Source organism: Bos grunniens, chromosome 26 (genome assembly GCF_055505025.1).
Source record: "Bos grunniens cultivar Pamir isolate PY7600 chromosome 26, Bosgru_T2T1.0, whole genome shotgun sequence".
In the NCBI taxonomy this organism is placed as follows: domain Eukaryota; kingdom Metazoa; phylum Chordata; class Mammalia; order Artiodactyla; family Bovidae; genus Bos; species Bos grunniens.
The window spans coordinates 12,735,642-12,757,963 of record NC_141190.1 but is presented as its reverse complement, the minus strand read 5'-3'; the positions used below and the strand labels follow the sequence as shown (position 1 = coordinate 12,757,963).

At 40.1% G+C, this 22,322-nt stretch overlaps 1 protein-coding gene across 3 annotated transcripts in view; it reads left to right on the top strand.

The window, feature by feature from the left end:
- The window catches only part of HTR7 (5-hydroxytryptamine receptor 7), a 117,901-nt gene that overhangs the window by 71,627 nt on the left and 23,952 nt on the right, over positions 1-22,322 (top strand). The window contains exon 2 of one of the 3 annotated variants that reach the window (XM_086378510.1): positions 14,363-15,121. In XM_086378510.1, coding sequence (XP_086234636.1) covers positions 14,363-15,121 — 759 coding nt within the window. Of the gene's footprint in view, positions 1-14,362; positions 16,665-22,322 lie in introns of those variants that run through there. The other 2 variants (XM_086378512.1, XM_086378511.1) reach the window with 2 other exon arrangements.

The following is a 22,322-nucleotide window of genomic DNA, read 5'->3' as shown; positions in this document are numbered from 1 at the left end:
GCAGGTGTTAGTTTCTATATTTAAACAGGCTCAGTGATACCCATGGTTTAGAATCATGGTTCTAAATTCTCTAATTTGATTCATTTTTTGATTGGATGAATTTTGGTTTTCCTCCCCAAAAGGGAACTATTTCCACCCCACGCCCCCCACCATGGTTTTCATGTTTGAGAAAGTATCCTTGTTGATTTCGTAACCTTTAATAGCAGGTATATTATTGTACATTCATATCTTTCTGGATATCTTTGAGTGTGTCCTGTTATGGGATGGTGCTGTTGAGAATCAGCTCGATTATTTTTCCCCTTGCATATTTTTCAGTTTCTTTTTTCACTTCAGATGCCTGCATACATCTTCCTATGTTTCGAAGTTTAGTGACTTTACTTGGATAGGTCTTCTTGATAATAATTGTCATTTCTTCCAACTATTTTATGTGTCGCTTAGATCATAACATTCAGCTCTTGCATTAAGGAAAATATCCTGTATCTTTGTATACTTTGTACATATTGCACCTCTGTTTACATTTTGTTGTTCACATTTGTTGTGTTCTTTTCTTTGGGAGCATAAGTAATCTTTATGTTATATTCGCTTTGTATGTTAGTTATCGTCTCTTTAATTGCTTGAATAAAAATTTCCCCCTGTGTTTTATTATTATTATTACCTCAAGCCTTTATTTCATGCCATTGATTAGCTTTTCAAGCCTGCCTATTCTATTCCCAGTTGCTTCTAATTTATCTATTAGGTCTACAGTGGTGGCTTTTTTTTTTTAATATAAACATTTATTTTAATTGGAGGCTAATTACTTTACAACATTATATTAGTTTTGCCATACATCACCATGAATCCGCCACGGGTGTGCACGTGTTCCCCATCTATTCTATTCTATTCCCAGTTGCTTCTAATTTATCTATTAGATCTACAGTGGTGGTTTTGTTTTTAAATATAAATATTTATTTTAATTGGAGGCTAATTACTTTACAATATTATATTAGTTTTGCCATACATCACCATGAATCCGCCACGGGTGTACACGTGTTCCCCATCTATCCTACTCTATTCCCAGTTGCTTCTAATTAACCTATTGGATCTACAGGGGTGGTGTTTTGACCTCAGTTTATTTCCTTACCTTATGGTCCCTTTTTGTGCTGTGTTCTGTTTTAAAATCTCATCTTTGAGCCTCTGCTTTAGTGATAACATATACTTGTTAAGGTCTTTCACAGTGAAAAGTATTTGTAGGAAAACGGCTTATATTCTGAGAGTTGTGTTTTCTTTTTGAACTTTGATTTTCAACAGTCTTGGGCCTATTCAGTTGCTTCTTCCACTGGGGTTATTTTTGTCACATGTTTATATAGTTTCTGTAGTGTTTTTTTTTTTTTCCCCATCTTGCTCATTCATGGGTTACTTAAAACTTAATGTTTCTTCTGACACAATGTGGTTGAACTCTTCTTGATATTCGTTCCTATTTGATTTCAGTTAATTTTATCCTTTAGGCCACCATTTACTGTATCGACTTATCTGTAGCCTGAAAAAGGTGTAGAGTTGGGGGAAGCGAAGGGAGTGGACCTCGCTGCAGTCACGTGTGGCCTTTAATAGAGGACTGTTCTTTATTCTGACTTCTCATCCATGTCCAGGACCTGAGCACTTTCCAGTTAGCTAAGGGTTACCCCTTCCAAACCTTGGTGTGTTCCAGTTCATCCCAGTGTCCTAAAAGAGAGCAAATTATGGTGCCCCTCTAATCTTTGCTGAAATTGTATACAATTGGTACATGATAGTTTTTCATCACTTTTTCTTTTAACACTAGTTTCTTATCACCCCAATTTGCTTGTCTCCAAAGAGGAGGGTACTAGTCAGAATTTTGGGCTTTCCTGGTAGCTCAACTGGTAAAGAATCCACCTGCAATGCAAGGAGACTCCAGTTTGATTCCTAGGTCAGGAAGATCCTCTAGAGAAGGGATGGGCTACCCACTCCAATATTCTTGGGTTTCCCTGATGGCTCAGATGGTAAAGAATCTGCCTGCAGTACAGGAGACCTGGGTTCGATTCCTGGGTTGGGAAGATCCCCTGGACGAGGGCAAGGAAACCTACACCAACAGTCTTGCTTGGAGAATCCCCATGAACAGAGGAGCCTGGCAGGCTACTGTGCATGGGGTCACAAAGAGTTGGACATGACTAAGTACAGCACAGTTAGAGTTTTGGGCTTCTCAGATGGCACTAGTGGTAAAGAACCCGCCTGCCAATGCAGGAGACATAGAGACACTGGTTTGATCCCTGGGTTGGGAAGATCCCCTGGAGGAGGGCACAGCAACCCACTCCAGTACTCTTGCCTGAAGAATCCTGTGGACAGAGGAGTCTGGTGGGCTGCAGTCCTTGGGGTCACAGAGAGTTGGATACAACTGAAGCAACTTAGCATGCAGTATGCACAGACATAATTTTAAGGATTTTATTCACTTACCTTCTTTCTTCAGTACTGCTTCTTGGTGTGAGGTGGGATTAGAAGCCCCTTAAGACAGCATATTAAAAAGCAGAGACATTACTTTGTCAACAAAGGTTCGTCTAGTCAAGGCTATGGTTTTTCCAGTGGTCATGTATGGATGTGAGAGTTGGACTAGAAAGAAAGCTGAGCTCTGAAGCATTGATGCTTTTGAACTGTGGTGTTGGAGAAGACTCTTGAGAGTCCCTTGGACTGCAAGGAGATCCAGCCAATCCATCCTAAAGGAGATCAGTCCTGAATGTTCATTGGAAGGACTGATGTTGAAGCCGAAACTCCAATACTTTGGCCACCTGATGCAAAGAGCTGACTCACTGGAAAAGACCCTGCTGCTGGGAAATATTGAGGGCAGGAGGAGAAGGGAACGACAGAGGATGAGATGGTTGGATGGCATCACCGACTCAATGGACATGAGTTCAGGTAAACTCCAGGAGTTGGTAATGGATAGGGAGGCCTGGCGTGCTGCAGTTCACGGGGTTGCAAAGAGTCGGACACGACTGAGTGACTGAACTGAACTGAATTGAGTACAGTCACATAACTCTCTCTATATATATTTTTCCTTCCTGTAATCTTCATACTTCTTGGCTAAGGTTTTATGCCATCCTTTCCTTTATTGTTGTTAGTAAATTTGGGCTCCCTCTTTGCCTTGCCATTTCTATTTCTCTGAGTGGGAAAATTGTTTGGTGGGAAAATTCAGAGTCTATTATATAATATATAATAGATAAACTGTGGAAAATTCTGAAAGAGATGGGAATACCAGACCACCTGACCTGCCTCTTGAGAAACCTGTATGCAGGTCAGGGAGCAACAGTTAGAATTGGACATGGTTCCAAATAGGAAAAGGAGTACATCAAGGCTGTATATTGTCACCCTGCTTATTTAACTTCTATGCAGAGTACATCATGAGAAACGCTGGGCTGGAAGAAGCACAAGCTGGTATCAAGCTTGCGGGGAGAAATATCAATAACCTCAGATATGCAGATGATGCCACCCTTATGGCAGAAAGTGAAGAGGAACTCAAAAGCCTCTTGATGAAAGTGAAAGTGGAGAGTGAAAAAGTTGGCTTAAATCCCAACATTCAGAAAACTAAGATCATGGCATCTGGTCCCATCACTTCATGGGAAATAGATGGGGAAACAGTGGAAACAGTGTCAGACTTTATTTTTTGGGGGGCTCCAAAATCACTGCAGATGGAGACTGCAGCCATGAAATTAAGACACTTACTCCTTGGAAGGAAAGTTATGACCAACCTAGACAGCATATTCCAAAGCAGAGACATTACTTTGCCAACAAAGGTCCGTCTAGTCAAGGCTATGGTTTTTCCTGTGGTCATGTATGGATGTGAGAGTCGGACTGTGAAGAAAGCTGAGCGCTGAAGAATTGATGCTTTTGAACTGTGGTGTTGGAGAAGACTCTTGAGAGTCCCTTGGACTGCAACGAGATCCAACCAGTCCAGTCCTGGGATTTCTTTGGAAGGAATGATGCTAAAGCTGAAACTCCAGTACTTTGGCCACCTCATGTGAAGAGCTGACTCATTGGAAAAGGCCCTGATGCTGGGAGGGATTGGGGGCAGGAGGAGAAGGGGACAACAGAGGATGAGATAGCTGGATGGCATAATCGACTGGATGGACATGAGTTTGAGTGAACTTCGGGAGTTGGTGATGGACCGGGGGGCCTGGAGTGCTGCGATTCATGGGGTCGCAAAGAGTCAGACACGACTGAGCAACTGAACTGAACTGATTATATAATAAAGTTCAGATACAATTGTAGTGATTAGCAGTAGGCGTAATGTAAGGATCACTATTGATCTCCCGTATTGTTCATTTTCATGACTTTCTGTAATTGTTTAAAAATTTCCTTTGATAGTTTTTAGTAGATGACATAGAGAGTTTTACATAACAGATGGCTAAATAAATGAGTTGACAATAAGATAATTTATATGTTTGCACTGAATGACAGAAAAATTCAGTAGAAAAGCACTGCCTTATGATAGACTACAGACAAAATTAGTCTCACTGGAAGGCTTGTCTCAACTTGAGTAGGTAGGAAATAGGTCTTTGTTGAACTCCTGTGGTAGGATATTTTCTGTATCTTTAGCTTCTGTTATGACCAAGTATTTGTGTAGGCAGAGTTCTAAGATGGTCCCAGTGTGCATGCCCTGTTTATTCCTTCCCCTTGAATGTTAGGGGCCTGATCTAATCAGGTGAGCCCTTTTCAAAGTGGGTCTAAAGATCAAACAGGTTGAGACCTGCAGCCAGTGCTGTCCTGGTATGCTTGAAGGTGGCAACCTCTGTGAGTTCTACAGCTACTGGGAAATGAATTCTACCAACAGCCACATGTGTTTGAAAGAGTACTCTGAGCTGCATATGACACCTCAGCCCCAGGTAACATCTTGACTTCAGCCTGATGAAACCATGAGTAGACAACCCAGTTGAACTGTGTCCAGATTTTTGACGTACAGAACTGTGAGAACTGCAGAATTGGTGTTAAATTACTGAATTGTGGTAATTAATTATGTAGCAACAATATATGAATATTTTAAAAGTACTTTTAAGTGATTTGCTTTAATTGTCTGATTCTCTCCTTAAAGGGAAACTTGTATCTTGTTTTATAATTTACTTTTTCAAAGAAGAAAAAGCTTTTGTTACGGTTTCCAAATTTTTTGAATTTTGTCGCTTTTTTGTCCCTGCTTGTCCGCTCACTTTTTTCTTCAATGCTAAGGTCAGAATGGGGAATTTAGATTGTTTACTGGTTTTAACTATAATTACAGCTTGGACACACTGATGAAAATGGTTTAAAAGTATAGTAGAACCCCGTTTTAAAGATAGTTTTATCCTTCTTGATCATGGTATATGATCCTTTTAATGTATTGTTGGATCTGGTTTGCTAGTATTTTTTTAAAAAATGTTTATTGATTTTTGGCTGTGCTGAGTTTTCTTGGCAGTGCGTGTGCTCTTCACGGACTTTCTCTAGCTGTGGTGAGTGGGGGCTACTCTCTAACTGTGGTGCACGGTCTTCTCATTGCAGCGGCTTCTCTTGTTGGGGACTGTGGGCTCGAGGGCTGTCTGGCTCAGTAGTTATGGCACATGGGCTTAGTTGCCCCAAAACATGTACGATCTTGGGGCTTCCTTGGTGGCTCAGTGGTAACTGCCTGCCAATGCAAGAGATGTGGATTCAGTCACTGGATCAGCAAGACCTCTGAAGAAGTAAATGGCACCAGTGTTCTTGGTGGTGCCAAAAAAAAAACAAAAAAACACTCCAATATTCTTGCCTGGGAAATCCCATGGACAGAGAAGCCTGGCAGGCTGTAGTCCATTGGGTTGCAAAAGAGTCAGACACAATTTAGTGGCTAAGCAACTGCAACAACATGTGGGATCTTAGTTCCTGGACCAGGGATGGAACCTGTGTCTCCTGCATTGGCAGGTGGATTCTTCACCACCAGGAAGTACCTAGTTTGCTAGTGTTTTGTTGAGGAATTTTGTCCCCATGTTTGTAAGTGATATTGGCCTGTAATTTTCTTTTTCTGTGATGTCTTTATCTGGTTTTGGTATCAGGGTGATAAAATAGATAACTTAGAAGGACCTACCATATAGCATAGGGAACTCTACTCAATATTCTGTAATGACCCATATGGGAAAAGAATGTAAAAAAGAGTGGCTAAAAATGAATGGATCTATGCACACACACAGATAAAATGTACTACCAAGCTACAGTCATCAAGATATTATGGTACTGGCGCAAAAACAGAAATATAGACCAATGGAATAAGATAGAGAGCCCAGAAATAAACCCATGTACCCATGGATACCCTATTTTTGACAAAGGAGGCAAGAATATACAGTGGGGCAAAGATAGCCTCTTCAATAAGTGGTGCTGGGAAAAATGAACAGCTACATGTAAAAGAATGAAGTTAGAACACTTCCTAACACCATACACAAAGATAAACTCAAAATGGATTAAAGACCCAAATGTAAGGCCAGAAATTATAAAATTCATAGAGGAAAACACAGGCAGAATATTTGATGACATGAATCAAAGCAAGATCCTCTCTGACCCACCTCCTAGAGTAATGGAAATAAAAGCAAAAATAAATAAGTGGGACCTAATTAAACTTAAAAGCTCTTGCAAAGGAAAGCAAAGGAAACTATAGACAAGGTGAAAAGACAACCTTCAGAGTGGGAGAAAGTAATAGCAAATGAAACAACTGACAAAAGATTAATTTCCAAAATATACAAGTAACTCATACAAATCAATACCAGAGAAACAAACAACCCAATCAAAAAGTGGGGAAAAGACCTAAACGGACACTTCTGCAAAGAAGACATCCAGATGGCTAACAAACACATGAAAAGATGCTCAACATCGCTCATTATTAGGGAAATGCAAATCAAAACTACAATGAGATATCACTTCACACAGGTCAGAATGGCCATCATCAAAAAGTCTGCAGACAATAAATGCTGGAGAGGATGTGGAGAAAAGGAAACCCTCTTGCACTGCTGGTAGGAATGTAAAGAAACAGAACATCTCCAGAGCATGTCCTCTCCCCTCAAGGCAGTGACACTTCTGGCCCCTGTCACCGTAGATTCGTCTTGGCTATTTTTGAACCTTGTGTTTTCTTTCGAGTTTGGCTTCTTTAGTTCAGTTATGTTTGTGAGAATCATCCATCTTGATACAGCAGTTGGTTCATTCTTGTTGTTTTATAGAATTCACTGTGTAAATGTACCACAGTTTATGTACCCCTTCTCCTGTTGTAGAACTGTACTTTTTTATTCATGCAGAATGGGTTGGTTTTATTTGGGCTTATTACCATTACTACTGCTTTGAACATTCTTATATGCATATTTTGATGCGTGTTCATTGTATACTTAGAAGAATGCTGGTCATAGAGAAAGAAATGTATATATATATACATATATTTATTTCAGCTTTAGAAGATGTTAAGAAATGGTTTCCCGAAGTAACTACATCTGTTTACATTCCCACCAGCAATGCATGACAATCAGAGTTGTTCTTTATCTTCACAAAACACTTGGCATCATAATTTATTATTCTTATTGTCATCATCATCATTATTTTTAATTCTAACTGTTCTGATACATGCTGGTGTATCTCAGTGTGCTTGTACTTTGCATTTCCCTCACGACTCATAATATTTAACACCTTTCCATATGTTTATTGGAGGTCAGTAATTTGCAAACTTCTGGAGAAGGGAATGGCAATCCACTCCAGTATTCTTGCCCGGAAAATTCCATGGACAGAGGAGCCTGGCAGGCTATATAGTTCATGGAGTTGCAAAAGAGTCGGACACGACTGAGCAACCTAACACAATTTTCAAACCTCGGGACATGCTTCATTATTGGGTCTTGAAATCAATTTAGTACATTAAGACCAGATATAAAAAATCTGAAGTTGGATAGCATACAGTAGAAGAGAGTGATTTGCAAGTTGTAATGGTAAGTATGGTTTAGTAAAATTTTGTTTGAATTTCATATATGTAAATATATGCATCTGTATCTATATACCTTCATAGATGTACGTACATGTGCATGCATCAGTTTTAAATTTGCATAAATAAATATTGGGTTGGCCCAAAAGTTCTTTCATGTTTTTTCAAAAATCTTAAGAAAAAAATTCAAATGAACTTTTTGGCCAACTCAGTATATATATTTGTACTGAGTGATGGTGGAAAATGTATTTCTTATTGTAAAAAAATAGTTATTTTTAATTCATGTCAGAAAGATTTTACAAAACTCTGCTGTGTATTACACATTAAAAAAAATCTACAACTTTATCAAGACATAAAAACCATGCTTATCTTATTTTCATTTAGCACAGTTCTGAAAGATAGAACTAATGGCTGAGACACTGGAAATGTGATTCATGATGGTTTTGTTAGACCTGACTGGAAGCACACGATTAAGATGAGATATATAAAGTAACAATAAAGCCCTTCATACCGTACATGGAAAGTCTTTGTGACTGAATGAGGGACAATGACTCTAAAAGTACATGGGATAAAGAACTAGAAATATCAGTCCCAAATAAAGTGCCCAGGGTCTCCAGACCTTGAAAGGGAGTCTTTGGGTGGTAGCCTGGGAGTCTGTGTTTCAACAGCTTCTTGGTGATTCTGATAATCTGATAATTTGGGGAACCACTGATGTAGGCTGGAGATTGCCATGAATTTCACTTACTGTAAGGAAGGAGGTCTCACAGAAGAGGTCTTCTAAATGTACAGACCTTTTTAAAGCCTAACATTCCAAAAAAAAAAACCAATGTATTTCAGAGTAATTCTACCCAGTTTCCTTACCCCATAAATGATTATTCTATATTAACAAAACTCAGGAGAAGCCATTTAATTAAAGAGCCATTATCTATAATTTCTATACAGTTTGAATGGAAGATAGGCAGCAGAGTTAATTTGCATTCTAATCCCTCTCCATGTATATAATAATTCTCTAATCCTCTTTTTCTCTAAACCCCATTTTAACGGAATCCCTAATGTGAATTGCATACATTTCTCAATTATATAATACTTTGCTGCCTTTGTCTTTGAGATTTACTGTACTTTCACATTTGTATGCATTTAAAAATAAGATTCTGAAGGCTTTATAAGCACCCCGCTTTCTAATTAACAGTGAGCATAAAATGTTAGTTTGACAAATGTTAGCCACGCATATAAGGGAATATTTAGAATCAGTCTAGGCTGCCCCCCCCACCGATGGTAAGATTTGTATTATACAAGATTGTGGAGGATCAGTTTATAATTTGGACAAACACTTTCCTGAATACCAGTATTACTTTATATAGTAGTTATAGGATTTCAGATGCCAGTAAGTTCTGTGTTCTTTGTATGAACTTACGAATGTAATAAAACACTTTTGAAAGTGAATAAAATGAAACTATCTAAGATTTAATTGTCAGACTTTTAAACCAGATTATCTCTGCTGCCAAAATCACTTATGTGACTTAGGAATCACAGAATCCTCTTAGATCTTTTATTTTGTTCTTAGAATTAAAATGACTTAAAAAAAATTATGTAAAGTTAAAACTTAAGCATAAAAAACAAAGAGAAAGAATTTTTAAATCTCCAAAACTCAGTTAAAATTCTTGTTACTATCTTGGTAGATATGTTTCTAGACATCTCAGTACATACACATGCACACACACTCATGAAAACACATAGATTTATATAAACAGGTTAATACAACATATGATATTCTACTACTTGTCTTTTAGAGCTAGTCATCATTTCCTATCCACTTCTTGTTGGGCTTTTTAATATCAATAAATAGATATGTATCTCATCATTTTTAATGGTAACATGATATATATACCTACACATTTTGTGTGTCTGTACCTACACACAAAAAAATGTCTATCGATAGATGTTTAGATCGCATCTTTTTCCTCCTCTCTTTCTTATATGTTTAGTGAATATCCTTACACAGTAACCATTTTGCACCTGTACAATTATATTTGTAAGTCAGATTCCTAGAAGTCTTGATTGCGGAGCTAAAAGACAAATGCTGATGTATATTAATTACCAAACTGCCCTCCCCAACTTTTATCTCAGTTGAAACTCCCACTGGCAAAAAGATAGCACACTTGTTTTTTACATTTTCCCAATATTGGGTTTTGTCTTTCTTAAAAGTTGACAAGTGATTCCAAATTCTAACATTATTTTAAAATTTGCATATCTTTAATTATTAATGAAGTCATACATATTTCCGAGTGCTTATAGAATATTATTTCTTTTGTGTTTTATTGCTTCACTATTTTTATCGGGATGGTTGTATTTTTCTTACTGACCTGTAAGAGATCTGTGAATATTGATATATTGTTCTTTGGACTGCAAGTCTCTCATTTGACTTTTAATTCTGTGCATAGTGATTTTTGAATTAAATAAAATGTTTCTTATTTATTTGTATTTTCGTGTCAAATTTTTGTCAAAAATTTATCAATAGTTTCAAGCTTATATATCATTTTATAATATCAAGCTTTTGTATCCAAAGGTTAATAATGACCTCTGGCAGGATTGCAGAAATATCTGTATTTCCTTGTAGCAGTCTTAGGGTTTAATTTTTTTACATGATAATCTTTAATCCATCTGGGATTTATTTTTGAATAAGAAGAAAGATAATTCAGATTTATTTTTTACCTCAATTGCTAGCCAGTTGTCAGACTTCATGAATATCTAATCTTATACTCTGATTTAAAATTACTTACTTTCTGATATTAAATTCTCTTATACTTTTGAATATACTTCTGGGATCTATCTTGTTCTATTGATCTATTTATTTCTGAATAGTTATTATTCAGTTTTTATGTCTGTGGATTTATGCTATTTTTTATAAATATGCCTTCATTTTTCATTGTTTTTGGATTTTGTCTACTTTTGTATATTTACTTGATGAACTTGAATCATTTGGTCAAGCTAACGAAAGAATTGCTAGGATTTTCAACTAGACTTCTATGATATTTTTACATTAATTGAAAGTGGCACTTTTATAGTACTGGATTTTTTTATAATTTTTTTTTCTTATGGATTCAGGGATTCTCTTAGGTCTATCAGTAGCATTTCATGTTTTCTTTTATATAGGCCCTGATCATTTAAAAAGATTTATATAGATATTTTAATTTTTTGATTGTTGTGAATGAAATTATTTTCTTCCATGAAATTATCTGTTAATCCTTTTTTAGAAAGCTATTGACTTTTGTTTATTTATTTTATTTCCAGACACTTTAATGAGCACTCATATTTTTTCCTAATCATCTTTTGGTTGGTTTTAGCTTTCAGAAGTCTTAGATGGTACCCAGGAGACTAAAGAAGAAAATATAATTCCCTTATTGTAGAACATTACTTGAGGTGATTATAGAATAGAGCCTAAAATAGGCAAGTTTATGGAATATAATTTGTATATCCAGGAAGGACTGAGTCCTCATCACTGAAATGTAATATAAGTCAGACTAAATATATTAGAATGAGTAAGTATGCTGTTATTATAAGATTATTTAATATTCTGATGTGTCCTTTGATACTCAATTAATTAACCTCTCAGGATTAATCTTTGTGGATTTGATATTACTTAACGTAAGAGAGAAGCTAAATTTAATTAAGCCTTAAGGTATAAGTTCCTTTTTAAGTAATGAAAATGTGAAGGATGGAAGAGAAAACTGAACCGACTTCCTCAAGAATTAGAGTTCACCAGGTTGTGAGTTCCAGGCTTGCTAATTTTTTATATGACCCCACAAATACAGTATAATTTCTCATCTTGTCATGAGTAATCCTCCTTCCTCCTTCCAGCACTTACTGCTCCAACTACCCACCATCCCAACCCCCAGTAAGATGGTCTGACAGTGCCATCTGGTGGCCATGTAAGAAACTATATGAACTAATCTCTCTCATTGGACCTGCAGCCTGGGTTGATACAATAATCCTGGAAGCCAGTTCCAGGCTTGGTTGGCATTTTATGCCTGTGGCTACAGTCAGAGGGAGATGATCAAAGTCCAAGTCCTAGCAAAGGCTGCCTAGGGAATCTTGGAAAGAGCCCAGGCTCCATCCACAGGAGTTGGTAGAGGGCAAAAACTAGGTCCAAAAAGAGAGGTCTGCAAGACAGTTTTAGCAGGAAAAACTTGGAGAGAGCCCCTGAACCAAAGCAAAGACAGAGAGAGGTTTTATTTTTTAGTGGAACCTCTGCATTCAGCCATAGGGCACAGATGAGCTTGATTTTAAGCTTCTCGTCAGTTCTAACATCTTGCTTCAGGGGTTTCCTTATGTACCTTCCCTGCCCCCCCCCCCCCCCCCCCCCGCCCCCCGCCCCATAGCTTAAAACTCAGACAATTTCAGACATTTCCACATAAGGCCAAAGCTGCTGCTGCTAAGTCGCTTCAGTCGTGTCCAACTCTGTGCGACCCCATAGACGGCAACCCACCAAGCTCCCCTATCCCTGGGATTCTCCAGGCAAGAACACTGGAGTGGGTTGCCATTTCCTTCTCCAATGCATGAAAGTGAAAAGTGAAAGGGAATTTGCTCAGTCGTGTCCGACTCTCAGTGACCCCGTGGACTGCAGCCCACCAGGCTCCTCCGTCCATGGGATTTTCCAGGCAAGAGTACTGGAGTGGGTTGCCAGTGCCTTCTCCAGGCCAAAGCTACTTCACACTAACCTACTCTTGATCTTCCTCCTTTCCTCCTCCTTTCTCTTTTCCCTCCCTTTTCAGCTCTCACTGTTGAGTTCTCAGGAAAACCCCTTTCCTTCTCATCCTTCATTCTATCTGGGAGGCAAAACACAATCCTAGTTACAGCTGAAAACCCTAGAGATTGTGCTCATGGGCTAGCTTTATTGTGGACAAAGGAAGGCAGGAGTGAGGATGAAGAACTGGTCCCACTGACACCTGCATGCTTGGGGGGAGGGGTCAGGGGTCACTTTACCATGACCACAAGCTCAGTAGTCCCGTTCACCCCTGCAGGATTTCCCCATGTGCCTGCATTCAAGGTTTGTGTCTCTTTCATTGGTTTCATATTTCCAGCGTTTAAAATGGCACCTGGCATATAGAAGGAACTCTGTTGATATTTGTTAAAGGGATGAATGAATGAATATTGTCACTGAATAAGCAAATCTGGCTGCTGCTGCTTTTTTTTTTTTGTTACTATAGTTCAATTTTACGTTATTGCAAGTGTTGCATTGATGCTAATTTTTATTATGAAAGTGACTTTTGTGAGATAATTCAAGCATAATGTGTGAGGGTATTTCTAGCACAAAAACGATTATTTTTTAAACTCCAACCCGTCAAGTGACAGACTTTCAAGAAATAACATGTAGGTAAGTTGGTCATTCTCTGTACCTTTCCTTTTGATGTTTCAAGAATATGTCATATATATATATATATATGAAAAAACCAACAGAATGGCCAGACTTTACCTATCTTGGCTTATCAAGTGCTCTTTGAATCCCTTCTCAAATAGAAGCTAAGACCATTAAATATAGAGAAGAAAACAGGTTTGGAAAGCTGAAAGCTACCAAGCATTTGGCAGAACATCTTGCTGACTATGTTTTCCCTGTTTGCTTAGTCTCTCTTGCATTATAAATCCTTGATAACAGACACACAGAAATATTTATTCTCTATAGAACTAAGCACAGAGGAAATGTTGGGTTTGTCTCATATTTTTCAGAATTACGCTTTTCCTTGTGATCCTCCTTAGAACTGGAAAGACAAGGCAGGCTGTTTTTATTTTCTAATGATTGCTCCTAGGACATTACTCTTGTGTGAGAATTTTTCTGGGGATAAAAAAAAAAATGATCACTTGCTACTTTCCATTCCCAAACCCTAGGATTTCCTAAATATCTCACAGATCTCTGTGATCTTAGAGAAGTGCTTTCATTTCAGTGCAAAGGGGAAGTGAAAATGAATTCAGAGCTGGTCTGAATTCAGACAGTGGAGATCAGTGGGTGAATAATCTCTGAGTGTGGTAGACCTTGGCTAGCCTGTGAGAGTGTATCGCAACATCCCACCAGGCTTGACATTTTGTTCCTGACTGATTTCAGTGGCAGCAGTCATGGGGCGAAGGCAGATGTTGAGTCTTTGGTCCTTGACCACACAGACTGTGAGAGGCTGCAAGGTATAAAAAGAGCATGGCCCAGCATTACAGGCAGAGGGCTCAGGCTGAGTGCTGGCAGTGCCTTTGGCTGGCTGTGTGACCTGGAATAAAATACACAGCCTCTCAGAGCCTTAGTTTACCTTTCTGTGAAATGGGAAGACAGATGCCTGCCTAGAAGGGACTGTAAGGAAGGGAGCTCCTGGGTTCATAGCCTAGTGGTGCTCCCCAGTCGACCAGCTGTGATCACGGCAGTCATGTGTTCTCTTCCCACTTCTCTCCCAGGTACCTTGGTATCACGAGGCCGCTGACGTACCCTGTGAGGCAGAACGGGAAGTGCATGGCCAAGATGATCCTCTCCGTCTGGCTTCTGTCCGCCTCCATCACTCTACCGCCGCTCTTTGGCTGGGCTCAGAACGTCAACGATGGCAAGGTGTGCTTGATCAGCCAGGACTTCGGCTACACGATTTACTCCACCGCAGTGGCGTTTTATATCCCCATGTCCGTCATGCTTTTCATGTACTACCAGATTTACAAAGCCGCCAGGAAGAGCGCCGCCAAGCACAAGTTCCCTGGCTTCCCCCGGCCGGAGGAGCCCGACAGCGTCATCTCCCTCAACGGCATGGTGAAGCTCCAGAAGGAGGTAGAGGAGTGTGCAAACCTTTCGAGACTTCTCAAACACGAAAGGAAAAACATCTCCATCTTTAAGAGGGAGCAGAAAGCAGCCACCACGCTGGGCATCATCGTCGGGGCCTTCACCATGTGCTGGCTGCCGTTTTTCCTCCTCTCGACCGCCAGGCCCTTCATCTGCGGCATCGCCTGCAGCTGCATCCCGCTGTGGGTGGAGAGGACATGTCTGTGGCTGGGCTATGCAAACTCTCTCATTAACCCCTTTATATATGCCTTCTTCAACCGGGACCTGAGGACCACCTACCGCAGCCTGCTCCAATGCCAGTACCGGAATATCAACCGGAAACTCTCGGCCGCAGGCATGCATGAGGCCCTGAAGCTCGCCGAGAGGCCCGAGAGACCTGAGCTTGTGCTGTAAGGTCATTTATCACTGTTCCCTTCTATCCCCCCAACCCTTTCATGGACCTCCTTTCTGAAGCACATGGCAGAAAGCTTCCAGAACCAGTAGCAAGCTTATTTTCTCCCAAGTGTATCAGATTTGAGTCCAGAATACTGTAGTCTTCCACCCCATAGAGTTCCAAAAGCCAAAGATAGGTATTCAGTTGGATTGGAAGAAGAGACTGATTTGCTGATGAATCGCAATTGATGCCATGGCTGACAAGGAAGGTGATGTTTTTCCTCCTTTCTCTGAAAATAACATTCACCTTAGGTCCTTATAGCTCTAATTCTTGTAACAATATCATTTTAGTTGCTATTACTCTTACATCTGGTAAAGAGAAAAGAAGTAGTCTGAGGCAGTAGGGAGTGGTTAGTGTAGGGAAATGCCAGGGTGGGGCAAAGTCTTGATAGATAGAGTTTTCAGAAAGTGCGACCCAGCTTTAGGAGTTGGGAACTGATAGAGAGTTGTTGAGTTTGTCTAGGAAGCAATTAGTGACTTTTTAAGAAGCAATTACAATAGGACGTTGGAATCTGGAAAAGGACCGCAAAGAGCCAATGGTGGTAAGGAAATATAACACACACGTGGATTAATTTGGTATTGTAAAGAAGGAAGGAGACAGCATAGCAAAGTCATCAGGTCCAATGAAGATCTTGTTTTAAATTTGAGGTAGAGGAGACATTTTCATATTTGAAAACTGGGGAAATAAACTAGATTGAAGAAATAGAAGGTGCTGGTTAGAGAATAGATCAGTGTTGAATGTGAGACAAGAGGTGTCCCTCTTAACTGAACCTTGTTCTTTGGAATTGGCCAGAGAACCCTGGACCACTGTAGCTGAGAAGGACCCTCCCAGTCATTGTGGCCAGTCCCTTCCTTTGACAGAAGACATAACTGGGTCATGGCGAGTGAGCTATCATGCAATGATTAGTGGTACCTCTGGGTCTAGATCCCACATCATGTGAATCTTACCTCCAGATGCTGTCCATATACTAGACTGCTTTTATGTGTAATCAAGGTGGCCAAGGAGACCTCTGTGCTCTCAGCTATCTCAGGGGAACAGGGTCCCAAAGTACCCTCATGGGTTATGGTAGACTCCAGAGCTCCCAACTAGGATACACACCAGACGACTCTGAAAACCTCAAGGAACTCAGCTTGTTCTCTAACTCATCACCAGGATGAAGGAGGCAGAAACATCTCCCTAATATGGATAAGGGAAACCAGAGATCATCATTTCCTGTCCTAGGAACTCAAAGTTGTAAGACTACAGATATGCTAATTCTTGAGCTGTGAAATAGCTTCACAGGTATTTATTTTTACTTCTATTCTATACCCTGTTTTGTATATAAGAACTTGTTCATAATAAAAAGTTAGATTTTCTTTTTTGAAAGAATACAAGGACTTCCCTGATGGTCCAGTGGTTAAGACTCTGAACTTCTGTTGGAGGGGACACAGGTTTGATTCCTGGTTGGGGAAATTCCCCATGTTGCATCAAAAAATAAATAAAATTTCATTATAAAAGAATACAGTCTTTTGGTTTCAGAATATATGCAATGAGCGACCTATATTCCCAAGGATCTTTCCAGGTTTATAAGATTCTTACTGAATCAACCTCTAGTGCTTATCCACCAGGACCAAGTTCTAAATTCCTTCAGGGAAAGAGCCATGTCTTAGCCAAATTTCTGTTTGTAGAATCTTGTGCCTGACACGTAATAGATAATCCAAGTAATAATTTTTAACAATTGTTGAGTACCTACCAGATGCTATCAGGGTGTTTATCATTCTACCTGTAAACTAATTGCTTCTGGCACCCCCAGTTTTCAGAGGAATAACAGGCTTGGGACATAAACTAGCAGCCTAAGATTACATAGTCCGAGTGGTAGGTATGGTATGAATCAGCCCAATGCATGTGCTCTTAACACATGGGTAGCACTACTTGTCAGATGACTTCAGTCTATAGTAGCAATGAGCTTGTGGATGTTTTGAGCTAGGGATTTTAACCATTAGTTCACTAAGAAGATGTTTAGAAAAACCCATTAATAGGAGTAAGTTAAGTTTATTAGACTTACTGCAGTTTAAGAGGACACCTCCTTGACGGAGTCTTGGTCATTTCTCTGATGAGGACATAACAAATGTTATTGATAGAGTTTGGGAGCTTGGGCTGGGTAGTGCTAGGGCAGAGAAGTGAGGACTGGGCAGAGTTTATTTGTGATAACTTTGGATTGGTGGGTACAGCTGAATGAGGACCTTGAAACCACTTTTAATTAGCAAACTGTCAGTCTTGAGGAGTAAGCTGGTTCAGTTGGTGTGCAGTCTTATGTTTTAGAAGCAACTCTTTCCTGTAACAAGTACTGGGTTCTTTTGCCTGGCTCCAGAATTGTTCAGCGCAGGAGCTGGAAAACGTGTTGGTTTCAGTTCCCAGGAGTAACATGCTGAAAGGTGTGTTTGAAGAAAGTCTCTCTGGCAGCAGTGGGAAGGGCAGATAAAATCAAAAGACTGATGGCAGGGGGTCCAGTTAAGCAGCCAGTGTAGAAACTAGGAAAGAACCGCTGAGGTGCTGAACTAGAAAACACCACTGTGTTAGTTTTCCTTCTACACAGTCAAAGAACTCGGGGATAATTTTATCGATTACTTTAGCTAATAATTCACACATAATTCAAAAAAATGCTAATTTTTCAAACATCATACAAATAGGTTTTTCAGTTTAAAATAATAGTTACCCACATTTATTGATGATTCACTCTCAGATATTCTTCTAAGCACTCCATGTGAGTTATGGCATTTAAATTCTTAAAGCCTTCTGGGAGGTTGGTTTCCTTTATCTTCATTCTGTTGGGGAGGTCAAATAATTTTTCAAAGTCTACATGGGGAGCTGCATTTGAGTGCAGGACATCTGTGTTCAAATGTATTTTTAACTTCCATGCTGCTATGACTTTTATAAAAGTATTTAAATCAGCTAACATAACATCAAAAGGTATTTGCCTTTGCCTCTTTAGCTAGTGTGGAGTCTTAGGTATTAGTTTTCCTGTTAATCTAAGACAAGGATCAGCAAACTTTCACTTTGAAGGGCCAGATGGTGAATATTTTAAGTTTTTCTAGCCATATGGTCTCCACTGAAAATACTTATTTCTGTCTTTGTAGTGAGCAACAAGTCCTAGACACAAGTAACCAAATGAATATGGTGGTATACAAATAAAACTTTATTTGCAAAAACAGGTGGCAATCTGGGTTTGGCCTACAAGTCATAGTTTGGTCTCCCCTGGTCTCAGAAAATGATTGTGTCCTCATTATATCTCTTTCTGTTTAAATGTTTAATTATTGATTTTATTTAGAATTATGGAATGTTAAAATTATTTGGGATGATGGACCTAAGTATTCATTAACTCTAGGAGATTTCTAATTAGTTGGAATAGCTGCTACTTAAAAAATTCTATGGCAGGCAGTTTTCTTTTCCCTTCCAATGTGGGAGGACTCATTTTTGAATTCTTGTTTATAACTGTGTCAAGCATTGAGGAGGATACAGAAAACATACGATGTCTTTCTTGCCATAGCGCATGTATTTCTATCGTACAGACTATATGTAAACACACACACAAGCTCATTTACTCTTTTTGTGTTGAGAACACAAGGAAAGTTGGAGACAGGAAAAGCTATAAGATTCAAAGGAGAGGAAAATAACTCAGTGATTTCCTTACCTCTGACCAGGGAATACTTCCTAAAGGATATGGGCTCAAGTATGACTATCAGGGTCAAAGCATTTATGTCTACAGGAGACTAGAGATGACATTCCTCATGAAGGGGACATTTCTTATAGAGGTGTCAGTGTGAGACTTTATGCAAGGGACAGGCTGACTGAAGCATTGTTGTAAGGGAGATTTAGAGATCATAATGGAAAGATCAAATAAATTAAATTATGAAGGATCTTCCATTCTAGCCCCAGAAATTTTAGGGATTTTTTTGTGTAGGCAAATGGTTCTCAACCAGGGTTAATTTGCACTCCAGGGACATTTGACAATGTCTGAAGATGTTTCTGGTTGTCTCAGATAGGGAAGGGGAAGACCTCCTAGCATCTGGTGGGTAGAGGCTGAGGATGCTGCTAAACATCCTATCTTACTCAGGCAGCCCCCACAGCAAATAATTACCCAGCCCAAAATGTCCATAATGCTAAGGTTCAGAAATCCTCCTGTGGGCAGAAGGAAGCCATTGGCCAAATCTCTGCAAGTAAGGAAAACGGAGTCACCAAAACCATGAGACTGATTTGGTGGTATCATGTGGAATGAATTAGAAGGTAGAGGTTGGAATTGAGGCATCTCTTCATTGGCTTGTTTTCTCCAGAAATATTTGAGAGCCTGTTGTGTACAAGGCATGGCACCAGGCATGGCAGTGATAGAAGGACAAATGAGCGGCAGTCCTTGCCTCTGGAAGCTCACAGAGCCAGTGGGCGGGGTGGCTGTAGACGTGGTGGGAGTGGTGGCTAGTAAATGACTAGTGACCAGAACTCTCCCTATGGTCCATGCTCTGCACAGCCGCATTCAAGTAAACACCAGCTGGAGAACCCAAATCAACTCTAACTCTACTCGAGTCTCTGGAATAATGATCTGGCATCCAGTCCATAGCTCACAGCAAATCTTACAAGCCTTTGTTCCCCCTCCCTGTCTTTCTAGCACACACATTTCTTGGCCAACCTAGAGACTCTGGGCTGCTCCTTCCAATCTCTCCAGCCCTCTTTCCACCACCCCCCTTCCCCTGGCTGCTTAGGTTCTAGTCTCTTTTACTTTTGCCCCAACTCCATCTTCTTGGCTTTCTTTTTTCCTCCTATATAATAGTTTTCCTCCTTTCCTGTATAAACAATCTATTCCATCTTCTTGGCTTTCTTTTTTCCTCCTATATAATAGTTTTCCTCCTTTCCTGTATAAACAGTCTACTAGCCTGTGTATTGCTACTTCCAAATATTCCCCATTTTTTTGATCTGCATAACGAGAGGCTCAGGAGTCTGGCAGGCACTCGGGAGTCTTCCTTGGCTAGGGAGTGAATAGAGGGAAAAGGCTATAAATACTTCACTGGTAATTATAATGTACTACCCTAAATTACAGTCTTTGTCACCTTTTCACAAGTATTCAAATACTGATAATATAAAACCAAATGTGATAATGTGATAGAAGCAGGGACTTTTTTTTTTTTTAATTTGATGACTTTATTTATGGATTTGCTTTGAATTGCCAAAAAGCGAAATGGCTTTTAAGTGTCACATTTGGATGACTTTTGTTCTTCAACACCATTACTGTGAACAATATTGAACAGCAATTTCTAAAATACTTCCGTGTAAAAAAATTTCATAATATTGTTTTCAAGTAGCTCTGCCTTCCCTTCTCCCTTCTTCCTAGCAAAGAGACTCTTACAGTCCCTAACCATTGCAGTTATAGCAGAGTCATCTTGAGTTCTTGTCCTGAATGCTGAATGGTGAGTACTGAAGCTTAGGAATTCAGAGTGAATCTGCCTTGTCTTTATGGGCAAGGAATCACTTAGGAGTGATTTGAATCACTTAGGAGTGATTATGAAAAAATAAGATGAAATGGGTCCTGTTGAAAATTGGGAAGATTCATCATGGCTCTTGAAACCCTGGATGTCTGTGGTAGGATGTTGTCTTAAAGACAAAGCCAAACAAAAAGTTGGTTGTTTCATTAATTTTCTTTCCCTGAGTAGTATTTTCCTCATCATTGACTAGCTGGAATTCAGCTCTTTATTTTTATTAAATCATCAATTAGTACTAATAATAACTTGTTCACTTCCTGCTTTGTACTTGCCTACATTTTAACTTTGCAGCATCTCTTTAAAGTAAGAAAGGCAGGCAATTGACCTCACTTGCTTCTTTCTAATATTTTTGTTTGTTTTCTTAGTAGACAGTAAATATACACAGCACGAGATAAAATCAAGTAGTATAAACATGTCTACAAGAAAAATAAGCCTCAGGGGGATGTCTTAGGAAGAAAGTATCCATGATGCAGGGAATATCATCATGAAGGAGATGATCTTTGGGGTGGGTCTTGAATAAAGAGCAGGATTAAGGGATGGCAGGGGTCGAGGTGGGTTGGGGGCTACTCCGAGAAGAGGGGACAGTATGGACAGAGGGACTTAGAAGTGGACAGAGACACAGTAAGACCCTTGGCTGTGTCTTCAGTAGGACCTGGAAGCTGGGTAGATTGGGGTCAACTTGGAGGGCATGTGGGCAACGTGGGCGGGGAGAGAAATGAAGGTTTTTGAGCTGGAGTGAGAAAAGATCTACTGGATAAATAGGAGTTCACAATAGGAGAAGGGAAACAGGTAGGAGACCAGCGTAAAAGTGATGAGGCCTGCCCGAGGAAGGTGGGCATTCAGACTACGAAAGAGACCAAGGATGTCTGGACATTTGGAAACTAACAGGTAGGTTGTGAGGAAAGTGGAGCTTCAGAGATGGTGCTGGAGCCTGGTGGCATTCAGTAAAGCTCATGAGCCGCTGTGAGCCTCAGGGGAACTGCAGTCTCCTCTGTGGGGAGGAGGCAGAGGCCCTGGGACAAGAGTAAGTGTGGAGCCCTGGAGGGGACACAGCCTCTTCTCAGTGCCTTTTCCTAGCTACCCAGCAGCCTGGAGCCAGGGGTCAAAGCCGGAGCACGGTGCTTCCCCTCAGGCACCGTGGTGGGGGTGAGGAACAAATTGAGTTGGTGTCTTATGGAGAAACTGATCCTGTCACCAGGGAGACTCACTCATCAAGTCTTGACAGCCAGGTGAGGAGGCACTTTCAATGGGACGGGGAGGCAGAGGCCCCGAACCCTCTTAGACCCAGCTCTCAAGCACGGAGATGTAGTTTGGTAAGTTGAGACGTCTTGTGAAGGTACTGAGTTAGAGGCGTTTATCTAGAGGGATTTGGCTCTGCACTAAGGAGAAAGGGACTTTTCTTCAGCTGTTGGCCAAGACTTCTCCTGACTCACGCCATTTCTGTCAACCTGGGAGGAAGGAAGCTAGGAAGGAGGGGCTTCTCGGCCTCTACACACAGGGTTTACTGTAATGCATCCTTCTAAGTTTGAAGGGGAGGACACTTCCCATTGCAGTTACCATTATTCTTTTCGGGTACAGTAAGTGCAGTAGTATTTTGAAAGGATTATTGAGAATAGAGCCATTTGGGGCTGTATTATAAAAGTGAACTCC